A 23,428-nucleotide genomic window follows, 5' to 3' on the forward strand; every position below is an offset into this window, starting at 1 on the left:
CGCTTCCTTCTTTGGGACTTCTCCGGGACCAGCACAGACTCTCCAGCTGCTGTCGATTCTTGTAATGGGTGTCATGATGATGTTTATTTAGTCGCTAAGCTAAGTGCCCGACCGACTGAGGATGGAAAAGGATTCGGCTCGAACTTTCTGCTGGGCTGTTGAACTCCTGCTTCTCGACCTCAAAACATGTTTATGTCTTCTTCATTGTAGTCGGGCGCTCATGTATTCCATGGGGTTGGATCAGAGCAGAGAGAGCTTGCCCTGTGCCTGTGCCCCGTGCCCTGTGCCATTCCAAATAAAATTTAATGATGGCAAAAGTCATTCATTTCGTATGCTCGCTCATAAATACTCGTTAAATGTATTTACCAAGAGCTTTACAGCAAAGAAAACGGAGGCAAGTGAGTGTGTGTCCTGGATGTGGCAGTGCTGGCCTCCCAATGCGGCGAACTGATGTTGATTTCTCGCCTATGTCGTCATGTGTTGTCGAGTCTGGCATATTTATACAGCACTTTGTGTTCTGTATCCCGTATACCGTTGTATTGTTGTAATTGTCGCTGGGTTTGTTTGCGCAACTCAGACTGCAAATCGTTGCCCAGCCAGTGCCCTTTGTCACGAAAATGATTTGAACTTGACATGAATATAAAGAACATTTCGGGGAAGCTCTATCAACGGGTATGCATATTGAAATTAAACTAAATTTAAATGCAAGAAATGGCTTAGCTTCAAGGTGCACTATGGAAACTTTAAAATTAAATTAGAAGTTAAAGAATTCTAAAAGTTTCTCTAAGCTTTTTCACTTAAAGTTTTGTTTATTTAGACAATGATCCACGGACCAAAGAGATTGAAGAGGAAGCAATCCATTGTTAAATAAAAAACGAGACATTTAAGCTCAAAATTGACTCTGCCAATTTCGTTCTAGCCGGAAACATAATTGCTAAAAAAAAAGAAAGATATTCTTGGTTTTGCTTTCTCAGTTTTGCAAATTGGCCAGCCAAACAATAGAAAGCCAAACATTTTCATAATGCATATGTAAATTAAAATGTTGGCTTTCGTTTTCTATGTATTTCAGGTGGCTGGACACAAACGGCAACATAACTGCAAAAATTTTCAAACAGAAACATAAATAAGCAAGCAGCCAGCACAGTTTATGCAAAAGGCAAACACACAGCCAGAGCCAGAGCCAGAGCCAGAAGGAACTGCGTACCCGTAGATGTTCCTGCATATTGCATGTTGCATATTGAGAAAATAAACAAGCAGCTGCAAAAATAAACGAAACTAAATTTAATTTTCTACATCCAGCACTGAATTTACATGCAACGAAATGAGTTTATTAGAGCTTCTTCTTCTAGCCAAGTCAAAAGGTAAGTTCTCAGTTTTTGTACACTTGCAGCAGCGGGGGAGTTAATAAACTTTTGCACAGAACTATAGCAAAGGAAGGCGAAGAGTACTGTTCCACGTTGCATTTTGATGTTTCAGTCAAACTTAATTCAAAACGGGATTCTAAGGCGGAGCTGGAAGCGTATTGCCAGCTTCGGTGTTTAGTGCTGGATGCCCTTGCACCGGTGCACTGCTGCTCCTGTGGCTGCTGCTGGCAAACAAACAGCTCAGACTGCATAAATATATGTACATACATATATATCAGAAAAGTGAATTTCATCTACACAAGCCGCTGCTAAAGAGGCGGCTCGGCTGTCGAGTGCTGCCGGCGAACGAAACCGAATCCAAATTAACCGCATTTATGAGTTGCACTCGAGGCACAGAGCACACATGGCTCGCTGGGTGGTGCAGACTGCCGGCAGCAACAGCTATGTGCAACGACATTAAAGTTTTAAGCAAACTACACTCGACTATAACGACAATGTGGATAATTAACCTGGTACACGCTCTCTTTCCACCTCTTCTGGGGCCTCCCGTTTCAGCGCTTACTGCCACAGCATTAGGGCTGCTGCTGCTGCTCGTGTTCCTGCCACTGCCGCCAGTCCTGGCCACAAGCGGCTTACGCGTACCCACATTCCTGCTGGAGCCCGCACCCCGCCTGCTATTTGGCAACGATACGGGGGCACAGGTTACCTGCACGGCGCACGGCAACCCACCGCCCGTTGTGTCCTGGGTGCTGCGCGACGGAACGCTGGCGACCCAGGTGCCGGGACTGAGGTAAGTTCTGCGGTTGCCGCAACAATGCGTTTATGTAATAATATGCTCACGTCTGTGAGTGAGTGTGTGTGGGAGTGAGTGAGTGAATGAGTGTGTGTTGGCATAAGTATGTGTCGTCTGGCTTCCTGACGGCGGTTTCGGAAGTCACATTGTTGCGGCTTCTGTTCGCCGCGCTGCATTAAAGTTATTTTTGGAATCGCTTTCGTTTTAATTGACATTGCTGCCGCGAAGACGCTGCTGCTGCTCGAAAGTCGAGCTGTGAAAATCAATGTTAACAGACATTGCACTGCATTTTCCCAAGCGCTCCTCCCCTTTGTGGCAACTTTTTCAATGGAAAATGCTTGACAAGCAACAGCAGTCGAGGGTGCCCCAACAAAAGACACGCCTATGCTAGCTGCCTGAAAAGGCCAAAGAAATTGCACAAAAGTAATGCTGACGGCAACTGCATCTGCGGCAGTCATATGTTTATGCCAGGCCTCATCCCAGCTACTCTCTCTTCTATCTATTTGTCTGTGGCAGCTTTGTGAACATTTAAAATATTAAAAATGTCGCAACTGACAACTTGCGAGTGTGTTCAGCATTAATCAAGACGAGTACATTAGTCGTTCCAGTGCCAAACACACAAGTGAATCTTTAATTTGTGGCTTTCACGGCTGGCATCCATTAGCACTGGCTTCACACAATTAACGCATACGAATGTGTACTTGCATTTATTTCCATCAGCAACTATTTGTTTGGTTTAGTCTGCTGCTGTTAACAAATTGCTGTTGATCCGCACGGAGAGGGCTCTTAAACGGATTATTATATAACAAAAACACGCGCAAATAAACCAAACGAAAGCCCCAATAAATCGTAAAAAAAAGCGCACTTGCCACATACATACATAGCACGAACCGAAAATGAATACGTATAAAAATTGTAAAAAAACTCACTGGCCAAAACACAGATGGCAACGAAATTTACTAAAAGAATTTTTATGTTTCGCAAAATGAAATGTCATTCCAAATACGTGATCTCACAGGATATGTCCCACACACACAGCACATACGCACACACACAACACACACACACACTTGGCCAAACGCTGGGCATTACAAGTGTGTGCGAGTACCCGAAAAAAAGGAAGAGAAAAGAGAAACTCGAATGCGATGGCAGTGCATAGAAATGAAACAAAATTTATTTTAAGCTACTAAAGAGCATAGTTGAGTTCAAGTGACGGGTAGTATACGTATATAGGACGTGTACTTATCTACCAAACCAACAGACGGATGGACGGACAAACTGTCGACGGACAGCGGACAAGGGAATGGAAAGCTCTCTCTCTCTGTCTCCCTCTGTCTTTTTCCCTGTGCACTCCCTGCAAACGCAATAGACGTAAACAAATTGCTGGCACTTAAACATTTTTGAAAACAGCGCTTGATGAAGTTTTCCCTTTTTCGGTTGATGCTGTTTGCCATCTCGCCCGGCGCTTCCACAGGACAACCCTGCAGCAGTCCCAGCGCCAGCAGCAGACCTCAACCCCATCTAGAACCTCATCCATGTCGTCGGAGCTTGTTAGCCCCGACTGCAGTGGAGATGATTAGCGGGAACTGGCACTCTGAGACTGCAGCAGGACTGGTTGATGGGGCGGGGAGCCTGCATGAGTTATGTGATGGGAACCTGATGGGTTTTGTGTTCTGTAGCAGCCACAACGATAATCAAATGGCTTAAAGCCCTGTAGCAGCTTAAAGTCTGATTTGGCAACTCATGCACACTGACATTTGGGATTACAGAGCCAAACAAGCCAAAGGAATCCCTGAAAATGCCAGAGAAATGTTAGTAATTACGATTTCACTTTGATTTTCAAATAACTAAGCAATGCAGACAGAGCAGAGAAATATTTTGGGTGATCCCATGGCTTGGAATTTTCCCAAAGCCATTGTTAAGGGCATCGCAAACTACAGCAGCTTAGACCCTTTCATATCATTTATGTGCTACAAATACACATGCAAATATATTAAATAAGTACGTATAGATCTAAGTATGCCTCTATGACTACACACAGCATTACGCTTATTGCATTTTTATGTAAATTCACACTTTGCGCTCCATGTACAGCCCTTGGACTTGTGTGTGCTATGCTCGTAAAAATACTCGCCAGCAAATGGCAGCCACTTTGCTGGCGCTTTTGTGGAACAAATTTGTGTGTTACGTTCTCGCCTGAGTCGTTCCGTTCTGCACCGTTCCTTCTACCAAATAAATAAATAAATACGAACGAAGCCCAAAGAATGCGCCCACTAAAATATTGCATTTTGCCTTTCGCCATTCGCTCCTTTTGTATGTATATTTCTAGGAAAATATCTGGCAACGGCACGCTGCACTTCCCACCGTTTTTGGCGCAATATTATCGCACGGATGTGCACGAGGCCACCTACCGCTGCAGGGCCAGCAACGAGGCGGGCACCATCCTCAGTCGCAACGTTCAGGTGCAGGCAGGTAAGCGTAAAGTACACTAAAGTAGCTGCCCGACTATTGGGAGTGGAGTGAGCCCCCACCATTAGCATGCAACACAAACTATGGTGCGGATCCAGGAGGAGCCAGGAGTAGAGTAAAAGCTGTTGGGCGCATTATGTTGACAGCATTTCGAAGCCGCTCACGTTTGGCACAGGCGGATGGATGCCGCTGCTCCAATGGGGTGTCCCCGCATTCTTTGCGATTCTGCTTTCCGCTGCCAGACCTGGGCCTGGGGCCTGTCACCTGTGCGCCACGTTTTCTCCTTTCTTGCCTCCATTTTTTCCTATTTCCCCTCATATAACATTCATTTCCTGTGCATTTCCTGACATATGCCGCCATCGTCTGAGGCGATCAATGCGACTTACTATGCGAGTATTTGGCCGCCCAACAGCATTCTGCATGAAATTAACTTAATTATTTTATCCTTTCTCTGTTTGCTTTACCCCATTCGCAGGCCTCTTAATGCTTGACCTCGAAAACAGCTATCGCTGAGCGTATTTACTTACTGGCCCACAGCTCCAGGCCCAAAGTAAAGCAATCCCCCACAGCGCGGCCCCAAAAAAAGCAACGATGCATGATAGTCGCTTAAAATCTCATTCAATATTTACACTTTGCATTTTCCATGTGTATCATTTGTGTCACTCTTTTTCTACGAGGCACAAGAACAGCGTCGGTGGATGCATGAAACGGGGAAAAGGAATCGAATTGTTTTATACCCCAGAAACTTTTTATCTGTAATATCAGGTGGATTCATATATTCTGGCACTCTTCTTTATCCATTAAACTTCGAATTTCGAAAGGCAATGTGATGCTGGGAATTGTAAATGGAACTCTGTAGTGTTCGGTATCTCACAGTCGACTTTTGCACTGTTTCTTCTTTCGATCTGTTCCATCCATGAGTAACAGTAACTCTCACACACACACACATATACGAGAGATGCATATATCCTTTCGTCTCTTGTGTGATTCTTTTTTGTTGCCTTTCTTTCGATTTTTGTATTTTGTCTGCTCTTCAACTTCCGCTTTGCATGTAATTTCAAGCGATTTCATTCATTTAAACTGCTGCCATTTTTGCATTGTGCCACGTTTATTGCCCCCGCTTGGCCCTGCTGCTCTCCTGCTCTGCTGTTGTCGCAGGCGTTACCCGATGGTCGGTCGCCATGGATTGTGCTGTGTGCTACCCCGAAAGCGTTTTATGCGCTCATCTGTATGCGCCGTTTGCGCCAACGGGCAGACACAGCAGCAACGTTTGTTGACTTTTATTTCCACTCGGGATCCTGTCCTCTCTCCTCTCCTCGCCAGCATACACACAAATGCATATACATACATATACATGTATACGATATATCTCTGACAGTCTTTCTCTGATTTCTGTTTCTTTTTGTGTTCGCCTGTGACTCTATGTCTGGGTCTGGTTCTGGTTCTGCTGCTGGTTCTCCACCTCCCAGTGGTGCGTCGTCAATTTCATGTGCACGTGGAAAACACTGAAGTCTATTTGGGAAATTCGGCGTTGATTAAGTGCGCCATACCGGAATATGTGCGGCCCTATGTGCGCGTGGCCAGCTGGCATCGCGGCGAGGAGATACTGCTGCCGGATCTGTCGGATGTCGGTGAGTGTTGCCACATTTTTACACACAGCACCCACCCTTTGTGGGTGTTTATCTGCTTCTGAAATTTATGTGCACACAATTCTTTCTGTTGTGTGCTACCAATGAAGTTGCAGCATCACCCCGGGGGGTGGGTGTGGGATGGGATAGCGTTGACATTTATTGGAAATGGTTACGTATACGCAGTGGGACGCAGGGGGAAAAGCTTTGATTTTGCTGTAGTTCTTTCGGCATCGAGCTCTTGCTGGCTGCAATTGCAATGTCTCTGATCCACGATTGTTATTATTTCTGCACAGCGGGTCGCTATGTGGTCCTGGCCGCCTCCGGGGACTTGTACGTTCGCTCGGTGCGCTCCGAGGATGGCCTGATGAAGTTCAGCTGCCTGGTGACCAACACACTGAACGGGGAGAGGCAGCGCAGTGATGCAGTGATGCTGCAGGTTAAGGGTAAGCTACGACAATCAACCCCACTTCACCCCCTTGGTAACATTACTCATTGGATGCTTTCACAGAGCTAAGCAAGAATCTGGCACCACGCACCACCCAGAAGCCCGTGATGGAGATTCACGTGGAGCGTGGAAATGATGTTCATCTGCCGTGCAACATACAGGGCAATCCATTCCCAATATTTACGTGAGTTAACCAAGTACCATATCTTGCCATATCCTTTGTTTTCTGTTGTTTCTGTTGTCTCTGTTCCGTTATGTGGGCTAATTTCATCTGTTTTTGGCATTGCCTGCTGGCGTCCCCCAATCTCTATCTGTATCTGAGTATCTCGCAGCAGTTGGCAATAAAATAACATCACGCAGCAGCCATTGGGTAGAGGGTGTTGGGTGTAGGGTGTAGGGTTCCAGGTTATAGACAACACTTAAGTGCATTTGAATGTTTGTCAGGGGATTCTGGCTTTATTGCATATTAGGGACTGCTGTTTTAGTGCTAATTAGGTGACTTTACGGACACGCTGAAAGCACCGGGGCACTAACCGGCACGGGCATTAGCCATGTGCTAATAGACAACGAATCCACTCACTCGACAAACAAACTAATAAAGGGCCCAGCACAAGTCAAAGCTACTCCCGTCTCAGCCTAAGTCTCCGTCTGTTTGGGAGTAACTTAATCATTTTGTTTACCCACTCGGAATGGATCGGCTTACACAGGCAAACAAAGCACATCGATGGCCGAAACAATATAAAGTAATTTCGATGAATGGATAAAAGTCAAAGAATGGCGCACATATCAAGTAACCCCATGACGGGCCGTCACAGCTAATTAGTAAGATAAAGCAGTAAGCGCCACTGCCAATGCTCGTGGGGAACATAATTTAACAGTCTGTTTCACTTAGCAGGGCTTATTAAAATTTCATGCAGTTCTAAACACTTAATACACACAAACTCTGGCATACTCGGGGAGTCCTTCTGCAGAGGACAAACACGCGACAGGAGCTCAGGCAGTCATTCAGAGCGACAGACAGACAGAGAGGAAGAGTGGCTGTGCACAAGACAAACATGCAAAGAGCAAAGTTTTCCGTGGAAAAACATAAACGCTGAAGCAGACAGGAAAAGTGCCAGAAATATTTTACAAGCAGACAGCTGGAGAAGGGAAAACTCCTGCTCTGATTACTATAAATGCGGAAAAAATGCGATAATTTTGTTTTCAGCATAAGTTTATGCGTGAGTCGGTCTGCTCTACGTGGCCAGAATGGCCAACTGAAGTGGAAGATGCTGAATCCTTATTCAGGCAACTGCCCCAGGAGTCTGTTTTTTTATTGATTTCTCAGAGTGTTTGTGCCGGAGCGTGAATGAATCTGTAAGTGATTGAGTGCGTGCTGAAAAATATTCTATTTGGAATGGATAAAAAAAGAAAGAGTTAGGCTAGAGTGGTTGAAACTAAAATGTAAACTAAGTAATTGAGTGAAAGTTGTGTTAAGTACTTCAGAGAGCAGACTGCAGAGCTTATAACTACAAACATTAAACCTTAAATCCATATGGTAGAATTGTATTTAAGATTGAATTTTAAACAACAGTCAAGCAAAACCCCAAAATGTAAATCAATAATGAGTTAAAGCCTGGCAAAAAGCGAGTTTACATATTTATGCTTTACATTGTCTGTTTTATAGCTGGTATCGTGTTTCCGACTCGGCAGCCCTCTATCCCATACCCTCGTCACAGCGAGTGATACTTTCACGAACATTGCTGCTCATCAAAAATGCTGACGAACGCGATGCGGGCAAGTGGGTAAGTAACCATTAAACATCCAACTGCTGACAAACTGAACATTCCGTACCCCCATTTCGGATTGAGATTCCATTCCACACATATATATAAATGCCAAAAAAGCTCTGGCATTTCCGCTCTAACTGTGTGGCCCTTTCGTCGCTCTCGTTCCAGATATGCCAGGCCTCGAATCAGTTCGGGGAGCAGCGCATCGAAATACGCCTGAGTGTCAATTCGTATGTATCTGTGCATATATTGCCGCAAGTTCAAATTGTCAATTCGGGCGGAACGGCAAATTTCAATTGTACCACAACGGGCTCGGCGATCGATGCCATCGACTGGCTGCACAATGGCAAGCCGCTGCAGGCGAATAATGCACTCACCACCGGCAGGGATAAGTAAGTAGAGGCAAACCGGCATGAAACTGGGATTGGGATTTTTATTGGGAGGCCTTGCAGGCATGGAAGGAGGCGGGCTAAGAGGATGTGCGAAATAGGAGCAACATGCAACCAACCAGGCAAGCTGGCAAGGCAGGGAAGGCAACCCACATGCAACATTGTATAGCCGATTTCGATTTTTATCAGTTTTGCCAGTTGCGAAACGGTTGCTACAAAGCCTTCCTTCCGTCCCAAAAATATTAAAAAAGTGCAGCCACAGAGCCAGCCATAGATTACCCTCAGCCCTTTATTATTTTCGGCGTCCGTCGTTGTTAGGGCATTTCTCATAGCGAAAATGTTTTATTGTTACTGTTATTATTATTATTATTGATGGACGTGGTCGAAGTGGCTGCCCCTGGCTGGCAAAGGGCGGGTGTACAAGGAGCGAACCATTTTTATATGGCAGTTCATTGCCTGCCAGCCGCAAATACATTTTTTTCGCCATCGAACGGGTATGTCAGTTACTTAATATTGCACTGACGGCGGAATAGTTGGACTTATTTCTGGTTTACATTACTCTACGGATTGTCTGAAGCATTTAAGAGCATGAAGTATTTAAAATTGGTGGAAAAAACATAAATAAATAAATGGAACTTAGCGTTTTTTGAGAAATTTTTTGTATGGGATTTTATAGCTGATTTAAAAATAGAAAAAATTTTAACAAAATTTGCAAAAAAAGGCATGCATTTATTTTTTTGTATTATTTAAAATTAAAATGTGTACATTTTTTGCAGGATTTTTGCCATTACTAATCCCGAAAGTCAGTTAAACTTTCAGCGAGTGTCACACCGGTATTAGTGACGTTTTTCGGTGGCAGCTCTGATTCCGCAGCTGCATTTTTATTTTCATTCGCTTCGATGCGATTCGCGTCGGTTCGCTTGGGTTCGGTTCGGTTCGGTTTTGGTTCAGTTGATTGTTTAAAAGCTTTGCTCTGTTTCGGCGGGGGCTGATTGAGTGATGCTGTGTAAGGTCAGTGCTCAAAGGACTCTGATTGTTTCCATTGATAATGCAGCATAAATGTTTGCGGATAGTTTCATTTGAATTGGTTTTCGATGTCTGCTGATGGCCAAAAGCAATTAATCCGGAGAGCACTATGCGCGGCCGCTCTGTTCAAATAGAAACGTAGATTCTATTGTTTTTAATTAAGGCTCACCTGGCATATCCAAACACTAACACATGTACATTTGTATAACAACACGTACTCCGGCAAGGATAGCATAATGGATGCAAATCCCACACCCCACACACAGCAGTAGTTTACCCAGGCCTCGGGGAATATCCTTGGCCCAGAGGCAGAGAGAGAGCAAGAGACGCTTTGTGCATATTTTCGCCTGAATAGCTCGGACACATCTTGATAATTTAATGCAAATTACACGAAATCAGCATAATACGCCAGGGCAAAACCGAAAGCAAACTAAATTTGCAGCCAGAGATGGCAGCATTTGTACAGCAGCAGCTGGTGCCAAACAAACTGGCCGGCAAAAACAAACATCCCTTGTGCTCTCTCTCTCCCATATATGTATGTGGTACATGCTTATGTAAATACGTTTATACATCTATGTACGTATATCTGTGTACGTATTACTCTCTATGCGTTGGCCAGCTGCTGGCCAAGGAATATTGCTCGGGGATAAGCAGGCTGCGATGAGTGGGAGCCAGAGAACCGAGAACCGAGACCGAGCAAATCAGCATTACAAATCAAGCAGAAATTTTTATGCTTATGCTAATAAAATAAATAACAAATTTCGCCTGAATGAACAAAAGGCTACGTGGGGCACACACAGATACGCACCCACACACACACACATGTGTCTTTCCGGCTTGGTGTGAGTTTATGGGAAATTGCGGGACTAGCTCGGGTTTTTCTGCAACGTTTTCAGTTTTCAGGAGTTTTTACCCTTTGGAAAACTTGGCATTTTTAACACTTTTTGTCTTGATTTTTTTTGTGTTTTTTTAACCCCTTGTCCTTGGCAGCATACGGTTCCTGTCGAAGAGTTCGCTGCTGGTACAAAACGTGGGACGGCGCGACCGCGGTGTCTATCAGTGCCTCGTTGAGAACCAACGCGCCAGCGCCCAGGCCATGGCCGAGCTGAAGCTGGGCGGTAAGTTGACGGGCGACATGCATAGTTTATGTGCCAGAGTTTTGGCATTTATCAGGTGGTAACCGTCTCTCACTTCCTTCCAGACACTGTGCCGGAATTGATTTACACCTTCATTGAGCAGAATGTGCGTCCCGGGCCATTAATATCGCTTAAGTGCTCCGCCAGCGGCTCACCTCCGCCCCAAGTAAGCTGCCACACAAACACCCCACAAATGTTTTATTGGCCTTATTATGCAATATTATAACGTACACACACACGTACACCCACACATTGCTAAATAATCACTGAAATTATGGCCTCCTAGTATCAGAAGGTGCCGCCGGTTCTTATTGATTTTTGTCTGTGCTCATTGCAGTTCTCCTGGCTGCTGGACTCGCAGCCCATTATAGACGTCTCGCTGCATCATCGCTTTGCCATCGGGCAATTTGTCGATATGTCCGGAGACGTGATAAGCCATTTGAATATCTCACATGTGCGACCAGACGATGGCGGTCTGTACAGGTGCGTGGCCACCAACTCGATGGGCAGTGTACAGCACTCGGCGAGGTTAAATGTCTACGGTGAGTTGATAGATTGACCTACAAATAAGAGTGTCCCCTGCCCGATTCTTGTAATTGTTACATGTTTTGAAAAACCACTGCCTCCGTCCGCTTTGTTATCGCGACCCTTTTGTAAGCTGGCCAAACAATGCAAATCACAAGGGGCTCCGAATCCGGTCCATGAATTTCGGTAACAACAGAAGCAACATACAAGCAGCAACGGAATCGGGAATCAGGGATCGGCAATCGAGGAGGGAGCTGATTGGAAACGATGCCAAGGCAACGAAACAAAAACTGAATGTATAAAAAGGAGTGCAGAGATATGGGGAAAATAACTCTGCTATTCAGCAAGAAAATGCTTGGCTGCGCGTCAAAGAAAATCTCTTGAGGCTGCGACAACGTCTGCGACAACAAGGAGGCAGGAGGCATGAGGCAGCAGGCGATGATGATGTTTCTTTCATTCCAATCATGCCACACGATATGCAGCCAAAGCCGCGGCATCAATGCCTCGGCTTTTGCCCGCTAACAAGCTGCCGATGCCGCTGCTCCTCCTGCTGTGGCTGTGGCTCTCCAATTTCAGAGTCTTCGTGTGAATTGCCGCTGCCAATGGTTGTTATCCCGCATACAAAACTCACAGATAATCTCTGTGAGCTCACATCAGAGCATAAACTGTAAATATAAAAGTGTTAGCATACGGGAATCTCACACGGTATTCCTTTCCCCCACTGACTTGGAACTTTTGAGCATTGTAAGCAGTTCCGAATGCGTAATCTTAACGTGTTAATAATGCATAAAGGAATGGATATGTGACAGATATAAATCATATGCCCTGTATGCCAAGTGATTGATGATGAACGCTCTGGCAGCTCCACTCCCTGTGTGCCATATCCTCAGGGTTGCCTGTGGCAGTATTGTGTCTGTGTATGTGTGCTTGCGAATACTTGATATTTAAGTGGGCGTGCGTATTGATGATAAATGATTCTGTTTTGAAAGCTGTCCTGGCCGCACTTTGAGCTGAATTGAAAATCAAATTAGCCACGGTCAGTTGTTCAAGATGTATGGAGAATGTGAGCCAATGAGTGAGTGACTGAATAAATCAGTAGATGGAGAGACCTCCCACAGAGTGTAGTCTCCTTCTGGGTTGCAGTGGTTTTTCCTCTACTCGCACACAGACTTGGGCTGCCTCACATATTGATGTCAAAATGGTTTCGATTATGAGCAGCTCTAACCACAAACCGCTCCATCTCCTGCCATGTCCACACCGCTCATCGAACGTAATGACTGCACTGCCCGATGAAGCCTATTGGGTGGGTGGCAGGCTAGCCACAGGCTCTGGCTCCGCCTGTTTAATTATGAATATTGCAATTTATGCAACGCATTCTCTTCATGCAGACGATCCGCATTAGCAGCACTAAAAATGCATGCACACAGCTGCAGTACACACACACACACACGAATGCAGCCTTGTGGCTGCATCTGCATTTTATGCATTAGCGTCGCTTGTGCGCCAAACGAATATAATTGGAATTATTCAGCATTCGTGTGCCGTATTCCTGCTTAATTGCATTTTGTAACTAATTTAATAAATTTCTCAATACCCTAATACGAGCAAACCCATACAGTTGCGGTGAAATTAACAGTACAGCCACTGCCCTGCCCTGTCATTCACTTGCTGAAGCAGCCCCCCTGTAGCTTTCAATTTGGAGTCTAATTGCTGCAGCTGCAACTCAAAAACCAACTGAAAATAAATGTTTGTCATTGATTTGAGTGGTTATAAAAAGCCATTGACAAACTAATTTAATTTATCAATTATAATGTACAAAAAAGGAGAAACATTTTCTTAAGCCAAAATTAAACTTTAAATGAAACTTTCCCAGCTTGTGCGAAAATCCGAAAATATTGTATCCAGTTTCCATTGGATTTAGGAATAAATAGTTATAATTTACCTAGAAAACAGTTTACTTAGGAAATATTATTCCATTTCCCAATACATATCTCTAAAAGCATTTCCCAAAATCTCTTGTACGTTTCACTTCAGGACCACCGTATGTGCGAGCCATTGGACCGATCAAAGCCGTTGCCGGAGAGGACATAATTGTGCACTGTCCGTTTGCTGGTTATCCCATCGAACAAATTAGATGGGAGAAAGCGCATCAGGAATTGACAACGAGTAAGACAAATTGGAGAAGGGCGGTCGACAGCACTTTACACATTCCTGTTCTTCCTGCTCTTTCTCCTTACCTCACGCCCTATCCATGCAGGCACACACTTTGAGCTGGCCACAGTGGCGGAGGGTGGGCAGCTGGTCATCAAGAATGTGGAGCCGGGACGGGACCAGGGCATCTACACGTGCATTGTGCGGAGTCGGGCCGGCGAGGAAGCGCGCCGTGACATGCAATTGAACGTGAACAGTAAGTAGAGGGGACTCTCAGGGGGAACTGTCAGCCTCGGCAGTCTCTTTTGCACTCCACTCCTTCCGACACACACACACACACACACACATTAATGTCTGCCCGCATTGTTGGCTAATCGCTCATCAAGGTCCGCCCGTCATCGAGCCCTTTAAGTTCCCCAAGAACCTGCAGGAGGGCGGCCGCGCTCAAATCACCTGTGCAGTCTCCTCGGGCGACATGCCCATCTACTTTAGCTGGAAGAAGGATGACAGCTCCATTCCTAGCAGCCTGCAGGTAAGTCCTTCGTACAGCCAGTCCTTCTTCTTTGTTTCAAACTGTCCGAATGGCATCGAGAAAGTTTTGCACGTCTTTGTCGCTACTCTTGTGTTTCTTTCAATTTACCAGATTACCGAGAAGAAGGAGGAGTTCTACTCGCTGCTGGTGCTCAAGGACATCAGTGCAAAGCACAGCGGCAAGTACACCTGCTACGCGGGCAACGCGGCTGCCAAGGTGAACTACACGGCAGAGCTGCAAGTGCGGGGTGAGTGGCCTCTACTGGGATGGGCTGGCAATCGGATGGGGATGGGGATGGCCTGCTGTGTGTCTATTGAAGCGACTCGCTGCTGATTCAAAAATAAATCACACAGGATTTGTGCGCCAGTTGCTTGCCCATTTTTTGGGCTACACTGAGAGAAAAAGGGTGTGAAATTGTTTCATTAAACTTCCATTTTGAATGATTTATGTAACATTTTGGAATACAATTTACTTTCTAAATTATTAACTCCTAAACTTGAAATCCTCTTTCTCTCAGTGTATGCACACAAAGCAAAGATACACACACACCCTCCCGTGCACACACTTATCCGAAAGTTGTTAATTTTGTTGTTGTTTGTTCTCCCCTCCGTTCGTTACACTTGGCTCTGGGTCCTGGTCACGTTTCAGTCGCACCTCGCTGGAGCTACGAGCCCATGGACACGGCCATTATGCTGGGCAACACAATATCGATAAATTGTGAGGCGGAAGGATATCCGATTCCAGCCATTACCTGGTTCAAGGGTCAGGGTAAGTTTGCCAATCAAAATCGTAACCCGGACCTAGGCACACGGCTCATTAAAGTCCCAATGGGTCGAGCCTTGGGATGCCTATGCCCAAGATCCAACTTGACAATTAACATTCGGCAGTGCTGCCTGGAGTCTGAAGTCTGCCTGGTGATTAGTTAAATTAAAAGAGTCCCATTGCAGGCAAAGCCTCGAAGGACTTCAAGCCCCTGAGCATGCGTAATCACTCGCTGCTGCTGAATCTGGCCACAGACAACGATGAGGGCTACTACATGTGCCGGGCCACTAACGAAATCGGAGCTGGCCTCAAGAAGATAATACGCATCAATGTGAATGGTAATTGGAGCTCAGAGTATATCCCAGCCCGAATGGGTTGCTTTAATGTACCTTCTATTTCGTTCAGAACCCGCCCGCTTCGAGCAGCCCGCTCGGAATATTAGCTCCCGCCGAAATGATCCCGTGACCCTGGACTGCCATGCCAAGGGCGATGAGCCCATCACCATTGGCTGGACCCACAACAACGGACGCATCGATCTGAATAACTTTCGGTTCAGCATTGCCGAGATGAAGACGGACAAGGGTGTGGACTCACAGCTGACCATCGGCCACTCCGATCGCCATGACTCGGGCGTCTATCGCTGCGTTGCGGAAAATCCCTACGGTCGCGCCGAGCAGATCATTTATCTGGCCGTGCAGGAGAGACCCGACACGCCCTCCAATCTGGAGGTCTTTGAAGTGGGTTCCCGCACAGTGAAGCTCAGCTGGCGTCGACCCTTCGATGGAAACTCCCCGGTGCTCAGCTATCTGGTGCAGTATCAAGCCCTCAAGTATCTGCAGTCGCATGCGGCACTGGGTGCGGCGGGTGGCGACTGGAACGGGCTGAACGTCATCAACGTCAGTCTGCCATCGACGAGTATTAGTCGCAGGTATGTGTCATGTGTGTCCTTGGTCTGTTTGCCTTTGTCGAGCCATGTTGTGTTTGCCCTCCTTTGACAGCTATGACAGTGACCTGCGCGAGAGCGCCATTGTGGCGGGTTTGACGCCGGCGACGACGTTCCTCATCCGCATGCAGGCCATCAATGAGATTGAACGCAGTGCCTATACCGAAGCAATCGTGCTCAAGACCCAGGAGGAAGCGCCCACCGAAGCCCCATCCAATGTGCAGGTGCAGACGGGCGGTGAGAGCGAGCTAATAGTCACTTGGCAGGTGCGAAGGGGGACAGCAGAAGTGTGGGATTGTGGGTCACACCGCATAATATATTTAACTAATTGCAGATTCCCCCCCGAGAGTCCTGGAACGGAGAGCTCATTGGCTACACGGTGAACTGTACCGAGGAGAAGCAGAATATCAATTACATTAGCGTCGTGAATAACTCCCTGAAGTCGGTGATTGTCGGCGGTTGGGCCACCACCAAGGCCACGCTGCGGAGTCTGCGGAAATACACCCGATATGCTGTCACCGTGCGGGCACTAAACAGCTTCGGCTCGGGCCCTTGGAGTGCGGCCATCTTCGGCACGACGGCCGAGGGAGGTGGGTATTTCTAATGAGCTCGATTTGCTATCTCTGCACTACAACAGTTCGGGTGTTACTCTTACAGTGCCCGAGGCAGCTCCACAGAATGTCAATTGCACGGCCCTGTCTTCGCAGAGTCTGAAGATTTCGTGGCAGGAGCCGCCACTGCAATTCCATGGCGGCATTATTCAGGGATATAAAATCTTATATCGCCCAATTGTGCATCAAAGTGAGTATATGCATTTTCGGCCATCTCCTGCCATAGCTCTAGTACCAGTGTCAGTGGCAGTTTCCGTGCCAGCATACAGCGACTGGGAATGCGGCTGGGAGTTTGCAGTTGGCACTTTATGACGCTGATTTTGTTGATATTGCCAGTGCAAGAGCGCTGTGCAAACAGCAATAGATATGATATGTATCCAGACAGTCGTCAGCCAGCCAGCCAGCCAGGCAGCCATCCATCCAGCACGGACCGAGTCAGGAGTTAGAGGGAGGTGCACGGAAGCGGAGCGAGCTAGTTGCTTGACTTTATTGGTTTTGGCGAGGAGTTCAATGTGCGATGGCAGTGCCCCAGTCCCTTGATGAGACTGCAAATTGTTGGTTTTGGCACTGATTTATCAAATCTTATCAAATCAATATTGTCATCAACTAGATATATGAATGTATTCAGTTCAACCGTGAACCAGAGCTGTAGTTAATTATAAATCCCCACAAATATTTAACCATCTTCCCCTTTGATTAGTTGACTTTCCTGCCAAGCTGGAGATTAAACGCACCTCGAATCTGGAAACCTATCTGCATACGCTGCACAAGGCCAGCAACTATTCGTTGCGGGTTCTGGCTTACACGGCCACTGGCGATGGCTTGGCCAGCCAGCCCTTGTACTGCCAGACGGACGACGATGTGCCCGATGCACCGGCGGCCATTAAGGCGGCTGCGCTGACGGCAGATTCGATTTTAATTTCATGGCTTACGCCGAAGAATCGCAATGGCATCATCTCCCACTACACGGTGTATGCGCGGGAAGCGGGCCGCAAGGGCCAGGCCAAGAGTGAGTAGCCCAAACACGGACAGTGAGTGTGTGAGTGTTATTTTTCTTTTCGTACAGCCCACATGGTGCGTGTGGACGAGAATGGGTATCCGGTGACATTCGAGGCACGCAGCCTCGCCGAGAATCAGATGTACGAATTCTGGGTATCCGCATCCACGTCGGTGGGCGAGGGCGAGCCCACATCTGTGGTTGCCCAGGCCACCAATACGCGAGGTAAATACAGTATTCGTTTACACATACATACACACATAAATACGTACATAAAGCAGGAAACTTTTCGTTTTAATTAAAAATTGACATTTATTCTGCGAGCCAGCGAAAAGCCACAAAAGCCGCAACATTTTAATTTCGCACACTTCGCACACCTAACTGTTTGCCCATGGGCTGATGTGGTCCACTCTCTCTGTATTCTGTACACTGTCCTCTGTCCTCTGTTTTCAGCACCAGCACGCATCGCCTCGTTTGGTCAGGTGGTGCGCAAGGCCGTGGGTACGGGACTAGTGCTGGAGTGCCTGGCTGTGGGAAATCCCACGCCGAGGGCACGCTGGTTAACCCGCGACCGTCCCGTCACCTTCAGTCCCTTCTATGAGGTGACCAATGAGGGCAACCTGAAGATACACCGTAAGTGGGTGGATGGCGTGGCAGAGCCTGAACGCTATTCGCATTAACATTTATAACCGATTTTTCCATTTCCCCTTTGCCCTGTCTTTGACTGTATGGCAGGCGTCGAAGGCAGCCTGTCCGGAAATTATACATGTACGGCGAACAATCTCTTTGGCAGTGACGAAATCCAATATCAGGTCATTGCGATGAAGCCGCCCGGCGCACCACAAATCATCGTGCAGTACGCTTCCGCCGACAGCATACGTGTCAGCTGGGATGCGCCAGACGATGGTGGTGCGCCATTGCAGGGCTACAGCATCTCCCACCATACGGCCGGCGAGAGTTGGTTCAGCACCGAGCTGCTGCCGGAGAACAACGCCTACACGATTACGAGCCTGAAGTGCGGAAATCAGTACATTATAAAAATGTCTGCACATAATATGGTCGGCTCTGGTGTGTCCAGTGAGGAAATTAATGTCTGGACGAAAGGCAAGGGTGAGTGTGTCCCAAAAACTAACGAAACTTCATACCCACAGTTCGCTGGGAATGCAAATTTCAGTGCCCGACCGCAAGCGCCACTTGACGGTGCAGCCGTCAACCTGAATACTTATGCCCTGTCCAATTCTCTCCCTTTTCGATTTTGCAATTTCGATTGGCATTTTGCAGCCTCACAGGCGCCAAATGGCAACGAACTAATTGCCACCAATGCGACGTGCGTGAATCTGAAGCTGTCATCGTGGCACAACGGGGGCTGTGGCATTCATCACTTTTCCATAGAGCATCGACCGTTGGGTAAGTGCAAATTAGCAATGAATTGGGAATAACCCATCGATGGATTTACTCCATTGAACCAAACATAATTCGCTGTTTGCTTATTTCTATTGCCAATTGGCTGTATGATATGCAATTACGTATATGTATGTATATGTAAATTATTTTATGCACAATTGAGAGTATCCGGGCGTCAGCTTGGGCCTGTCTCGTTGTTTATGGATTTCCATTAAATTAAATACAGTTAATATAATTATTTTTGTTTTCAATTAACTGACCAATCTACAGCCATTTGTACCTATAAATATTTATCAAATTTATTCCGTATTCCCTGCCGTGTGCACCGTGGCGTATGATGCATAATTTCCTCTTTTTTTTCTTTTCTCTCTCTGTCTCTTTATTCCATTTCCCGTGGGTATGTGTACGTGTCTGTGTGTGTTTGACCTCTGGCATCAACCCGCAGGCGACATACGCTGGACAGTTGTCACATCGGATATTTCGAACGCCGAGGAAAATCGTGAAAATTTAATCTTCTGCGACTTTCTGCCAGCCAAGTGGTATCAGCTGCGCATCTCCGCCACCAACGATGCGGGCAAAACGACGGAGCATTATCATTTCAGCACAACGAGCATTGACGGCATCACCATACCGCCACCCTCGGTTTTCCCCTCGGAAAACGATTTGATGAACAATCTGATAAATGCAACAAATCCCACCAGCGGTGATTGGTTTTCGACGCTAATTGTCATCGTCATCATCACGGTTTCCATCATAACGATGTAAGTGCGCCAGGGCCATGGGCCCGTGGCTGGGTGCCAGCAACTGGGGAATTCAATTGGGGACAGCGACTGGCCTAAGTAGTCCTAGGGAGGCCCGCATTGGGGTTCGCTGGTTCTTAATTGCTTGCGAATGTTAATTAAGGATTTATTAACTGTCCTCACAGTGCTTCAAATTGGCTTTAACGAGATTTTTTCTCACCCGCAACGAAATAATAATTAATTTTGTGCTTTAAGGTTGGTTTTTCTGCCTAAAGGAAATGCTTTAGTGATTACTTCAAGAGTCATTTTGGGGGACTTTCCTTCTTCATCTCTCAATTAAAGTCATAACGAAGAGTCATAAATGTATCTTTACTTCTGCAGAGCTTTGACTATCAAGCACCGACGCACTCTGTGCGGACCCATGGCCGAGGGCTACGAGAGTCGTGCCCTGCCAGGCGAGTACAAGGAGGAGCACGAGAACCGGCGCAACCAGCAGGTGTACAGCGCATCGCCGGTGAAGACGGTGGACAAGGGCAACGAGTCGGGTGAGTCGAGAGTCAATTGAGGTGTAGGCTGTGCTGTGTACGTGTCCCGTGTGAAGGCAGGCAATCAAAGGCCGCATCCTTGTTTTTTCTTGCCCTTTATCATGACTCCCTCCTGCAGAAATGTACGAGATTTCGCCGTATGCCACATTCAGCGTGAATGGAGGCCGCACTGGCGCTCCGGCCAAGACTCCCACACGTGCCGTAGCCGCACAGACTCCACTCGACTACACCATGCAATTCAAGACGTTCGGCCACCCGGAGGGTGAGAATCTGAATGCCACCGCCTATCCGCTGCTGCCCACCTCCGGCTTTGGGCACGTGAAGAGCAAGTCCAGCTGGCACAAGCAGCGCTACTACAACACAGATGGTAACCAGCTCTGCCCTGAAGATTATCCTGCAAATGATGTACATGTATCTTCCCGACTAGATGAGTCCACGCTGAGCAAGTCCATGACCATTGTGGCTGGCTCGCAGGCCGGCCACTCGAAGAAGTCGAGCGCGGGGCGGAGCGCCAAGAATGCCGGCAGCTCGGTGGGAGTGGTGGCCGAGTCTGAGTCGGACACGAGTATTAGTCCCAGCACCGAGTTTTCGAACATGCCCACCTATCGAGTTCCTTGCAAGTCCTCGCGCAGCAGTGACGGCCGCGCCGTCGTAGGTTCGTATAGAGCACGGGCTCATGGGCGTTTGATCGCACCCAACCCATGCTATCTTGCAGATATGTTCCGGCCCGACTCCAGCACCGAGTCCAACAACGACCAGGGCTCGCCGGCGCCCGAACGGCGCCACAATACGCCGCGCCACGTCCTTGGCCTGGGTGTGGGCGTGGGAGTGGCCGGCGAGAAGAGGAGCGCCGGCCAGCGCAGCCGCAAGCACGCGGCACAGCCCAGCAACCAAACGTTGGAGCGACGAAAGTGCCCTGGTAGTAGCAACAGGTAGTTCAGGTACCTAAACCCTAACCAATCCAAATCAATCAAAAGCAATAAATCAAGATCAAGATCAAAAGAGCACAGAATTAGCGAACTAGAATTAGCTGGAAGATAAATGATCCAATTTCACTTTTAGTTACGCAAAATCTCTTCCCTTTCCGCAGTTTAGACAGTGAGGTCGATGCGGAGACGGCTGCCTCGCTGGCCGCCTCTATAGCAGCCATGGCTGGGGCCGGAGTGGATCTGTCGGGTGGGTTTCGTCCGCCCGCTGGCTTCCACGATGGCCGCGAGTTCCCCAGCCAGGACCAGAGCGAGTGCGAGCGTGAGCAGCGCGCCCTGGACCTGGAGGTGCAGCGCGTAATGGAGAGCACCGGGGACGCGCAACTGGCCAAGATGGACCGCGAGGAGTTGACCTCACTGCTGGCAAGGTAAACTATACAACTGACGCAAAATGAATTGAATCGCTGCTCCCAGTGCTTGACTGTAGCTTGTATTGCATGCCCGTAGCGTCTACCTACCCCGCACTTGAAACGCAAATAACTAACCAGCCCTGCGCCCCCTAGGTATCACGAGAAGAAGGAGCAGGAGCGACAAGAATACACGATACACGTATAATAAGTACACCCCTTAATGGTGGCGTTAACTAAAACGAACACCCGGCAGACACGAACATGCACGAGAACACACAAAAAGAAATACAAATTGTGGCATTTAAATGCATTTAGCCAAGTCTTAAGTTTTGTTCATTAAGTGTATAATAGGCATTAAGCAGGCACCCAAAGTTCTCGCACACTCGAGCAAATTAAAGACTATCTAGGCTATAGCTGATCTACGAGTATAACTAACTATAACTGATTAACTGACTACTGATTACCGATTATCGATCACTGAAGATTCACCACTGATGTTATATTTAAATCGATATTGATATTGATATTGATGCAGCTCTTTGGGGGCGAGTGCAGGTGCATTTGCTAGCTAGAACTATAAATACATTTATACATACTAGATACCAATCCATCTACATACATACATATATACAAGTACACGTGTTTACACCTATATTCATACATACATACAGACATATATGTGTAATTCAATTTGTTGTGATAAATTAAATTGTTCTGAATTACTAGCTGATGTAAAAAACATGTCGGGTTAATGAACAGCGTAACCGGATTGACACTCTCCCGCTCTCAAGAGCAGAGAGCACTCCTCCAATGGTGTTTTGCAGACACATAAATAAACATATTTATTTTTTTCGATGTCATTTGGTTTGCCGGAAAGGGCTTTCCATTCATTTTCACTGATTGATGAAACTGACGCAAATCTGTTACTGCATTTATTGGGCAAAAATTATTGTAATATTTATGGAATTTAATTAAAAAGTAGATAATCAACAATAAAATTGTATTGCTACCATAGGTAAACATTTATGTGTATAAATACATACATACACACATACATATGTGTATGGAAAGTACATCTGAATCAATATTTATGTGTTGGTGTGTTGGTGGTGATGGAGATGGGATGCGGCGCAAGCCAAAATCCAAATAGCTGCAAATTAATTAAATAAAAGATGTGCAAAAATAAACAAAATCAAATCGTGGTAATTTCATTAAAACCAAATTTCCAAATGCCTCGCTGCCAGGCTGACCGAATATTCTACTTATGCTGTTGCCTGGTCCCATGGTTTCCCAACTCTATTGATTTCCGTTTCCCCTCTTTGGGGCTGGGCAAATATTTATGCAAGCAAATGAGAGCAAACCAAATCAATCAAAAGCACTGCAGACTAACCACAAGCCAGCGGTCGCCAGCCAGACAAACCGACCCAGTCGCCAATCCCCGCACCCCGAACCCAATCCCAATCCAAGTTCCAGCTAGGAGAGCAGATGGAACGCACGTCAGTTAGGCAATCAGTGCAAGTTGGAGTTGGCGATGGCCGCCACAATGTGGCTGCAATTTCCCTAGGTAAACGCAACCACAAGATGCCTCTGACAAAGCACGCACACACGCACAGAACGCAGACCCACACACACACACACTCCTACACAGCTACAGTTAGAGAGAAAAACACGCAACGCAGTTGGAGGCAGCATTAAACATGCATGGCATGGGATGGGATGGGATGACGCTGCACTGTTTTCCATCTGTTTGTTGCCTGACTTCAAACTTTGTCAATTTTCACAAATGTTGGCAACTTTTTCAAAGTCCTGTCGGTGAGGTAACATTTGCGCTGTATGTGGCAGACTGACACACAGCTGCCA

At 46.9% G+C, this 23,428-nt stretch overlaps 1 protein-coding gene across 4 annotated transcripts in view; it reads left to right on the plus strand.

The window, feature by feature from the left end:
* Positions 1-22,594, plus strand: part of LOC117897676 (Down syndrome cell adhesion molecule-like protein Dscam2) — a 30,577-nt gene extending 7,983 nt beyond the window's left edge. The window contains exons 2-34 of one of the 4 annotated variants that reach the window (XM_034806684.1): positions 1,070-1,361; positions 1,920-2,154; positions 4,487-4,629; positions 6,096-6,257; positions 6,551-6,700; positions 6,766-6,886; positions 8,369-8,486; positions 8,640-8,863; positions 10,877-11,004; positions 11,088-11,188; positions 11,360-11,564; positions 13,582-13,713; positions 13,805-13,954; positions 14,085-14,230; positions 14,342-14,477; positions 14,879-14,998; positions 15,178-15,330; positions 15,398-15,920; positions 15,991-16,201; positions 16,270-16,525; positions 16,593-16,736; positions 17,247-17,555; positions 17,613-17,768; positions 17,997-18,176; positions 18,279-18,653; positions 18,825-18,950; positions 19,393-19,708; positions 20,069-20,232; positions 20,351-20,599; positions 20,660-20,887; positions 20,948-21,164; positions 21,323-21,586; positions 21,722-21,773. In XM_034806684.1, coding sequence (XP_034662575.1) covers positions 1,322-1,361; positions 1,920-2,154; positions 4,487-4,629; positions 6,096-6,257; positions 6,551-6,700; positions 6,766-6,886; positions 8,369-8,486; positions 8,640-8,863; positions 10,877-11,004; positions 11,088-11,188; positions 11,360-11,564; positions 13,582-13,713; positions 13,805-13,954; positions 14,085-14,230; positions 14,342-14,477; positions 14,879-14,998; positions 15,178-15,330; positions 15,398-15,920; positions 15,991-16,201; positions 16,270-16,525; positions 16,593-16,736; positions 17,247-17,555; positions 17,613-17,768; positions 17,997-18,176; positions 18,279-18,653; positions 18,825-18,950; positions 19,393-19,708; positions 20,069-20,232; positions 20,351-20,599; positions 20,660-20,887; positions 20,948-21,164; positions 21,323-21,586; positions 21,722-21,773 — 6,234 coding nt within the window. In that variant the 5' untranslated portion in view covers positions 1,070-1,321. Of the gene's footprint in view, positions 1-1,069; positions 1,362-1,919; positions 2,155-4,486; positions 4,630-6,095; positions 6,258-6,550; positions 6,701-6,765; positions 6,887-8,368; positions 8,487-8,639; positions 8,864-10,876; positions 11,005-11,087; positions 11,189-11,359; positions 11,565-13,581; positions 13,714-13,804; positions 13,955-14,084; positions 14,231-14,341; positions 14,478-14,878; positions 14,999-15,177; positions 15,331-15,397; positions 15,921-15,990; positions 16,202-16,269; positions 16,526-16,592; positions 16,737-17,246; positions 17,556-17,612; positions 17,769-17,996; positions 18,177-18,278; positions 18,654-18,824; positions 18,951-19,392; positions 19,709-20,068; positions 20,233-20,350; positions 20,600-20,659; positions 20,888-20,947; positions 21,174-21,322; positions 21,587-21,665 lie in introns of those variants that run through there. The other 3 variants (XM_034806686.1, XM_034806685.1, XM_034806687.1) reach the window with 3 other exon arrangements.
* Positions 22,595-23,428: the final 834 nt, after the last annotated feature.

The sequence above is a fragment of the Drosophila subobscura genome, chromosome O (genome assembly GCF_008121235.1).
Source record: "Drosophila subobscura isolate 14011-0131.10 chromosome O, UCBerk_Dsub_1.0, whole genome shotgun sequence".
Lineage (NCBI taxonomy): Eukaryota > Metazoa > Arthropoda > Insecta > Diptera > Drosophilidae > Drosophila > Drosophila subobscura.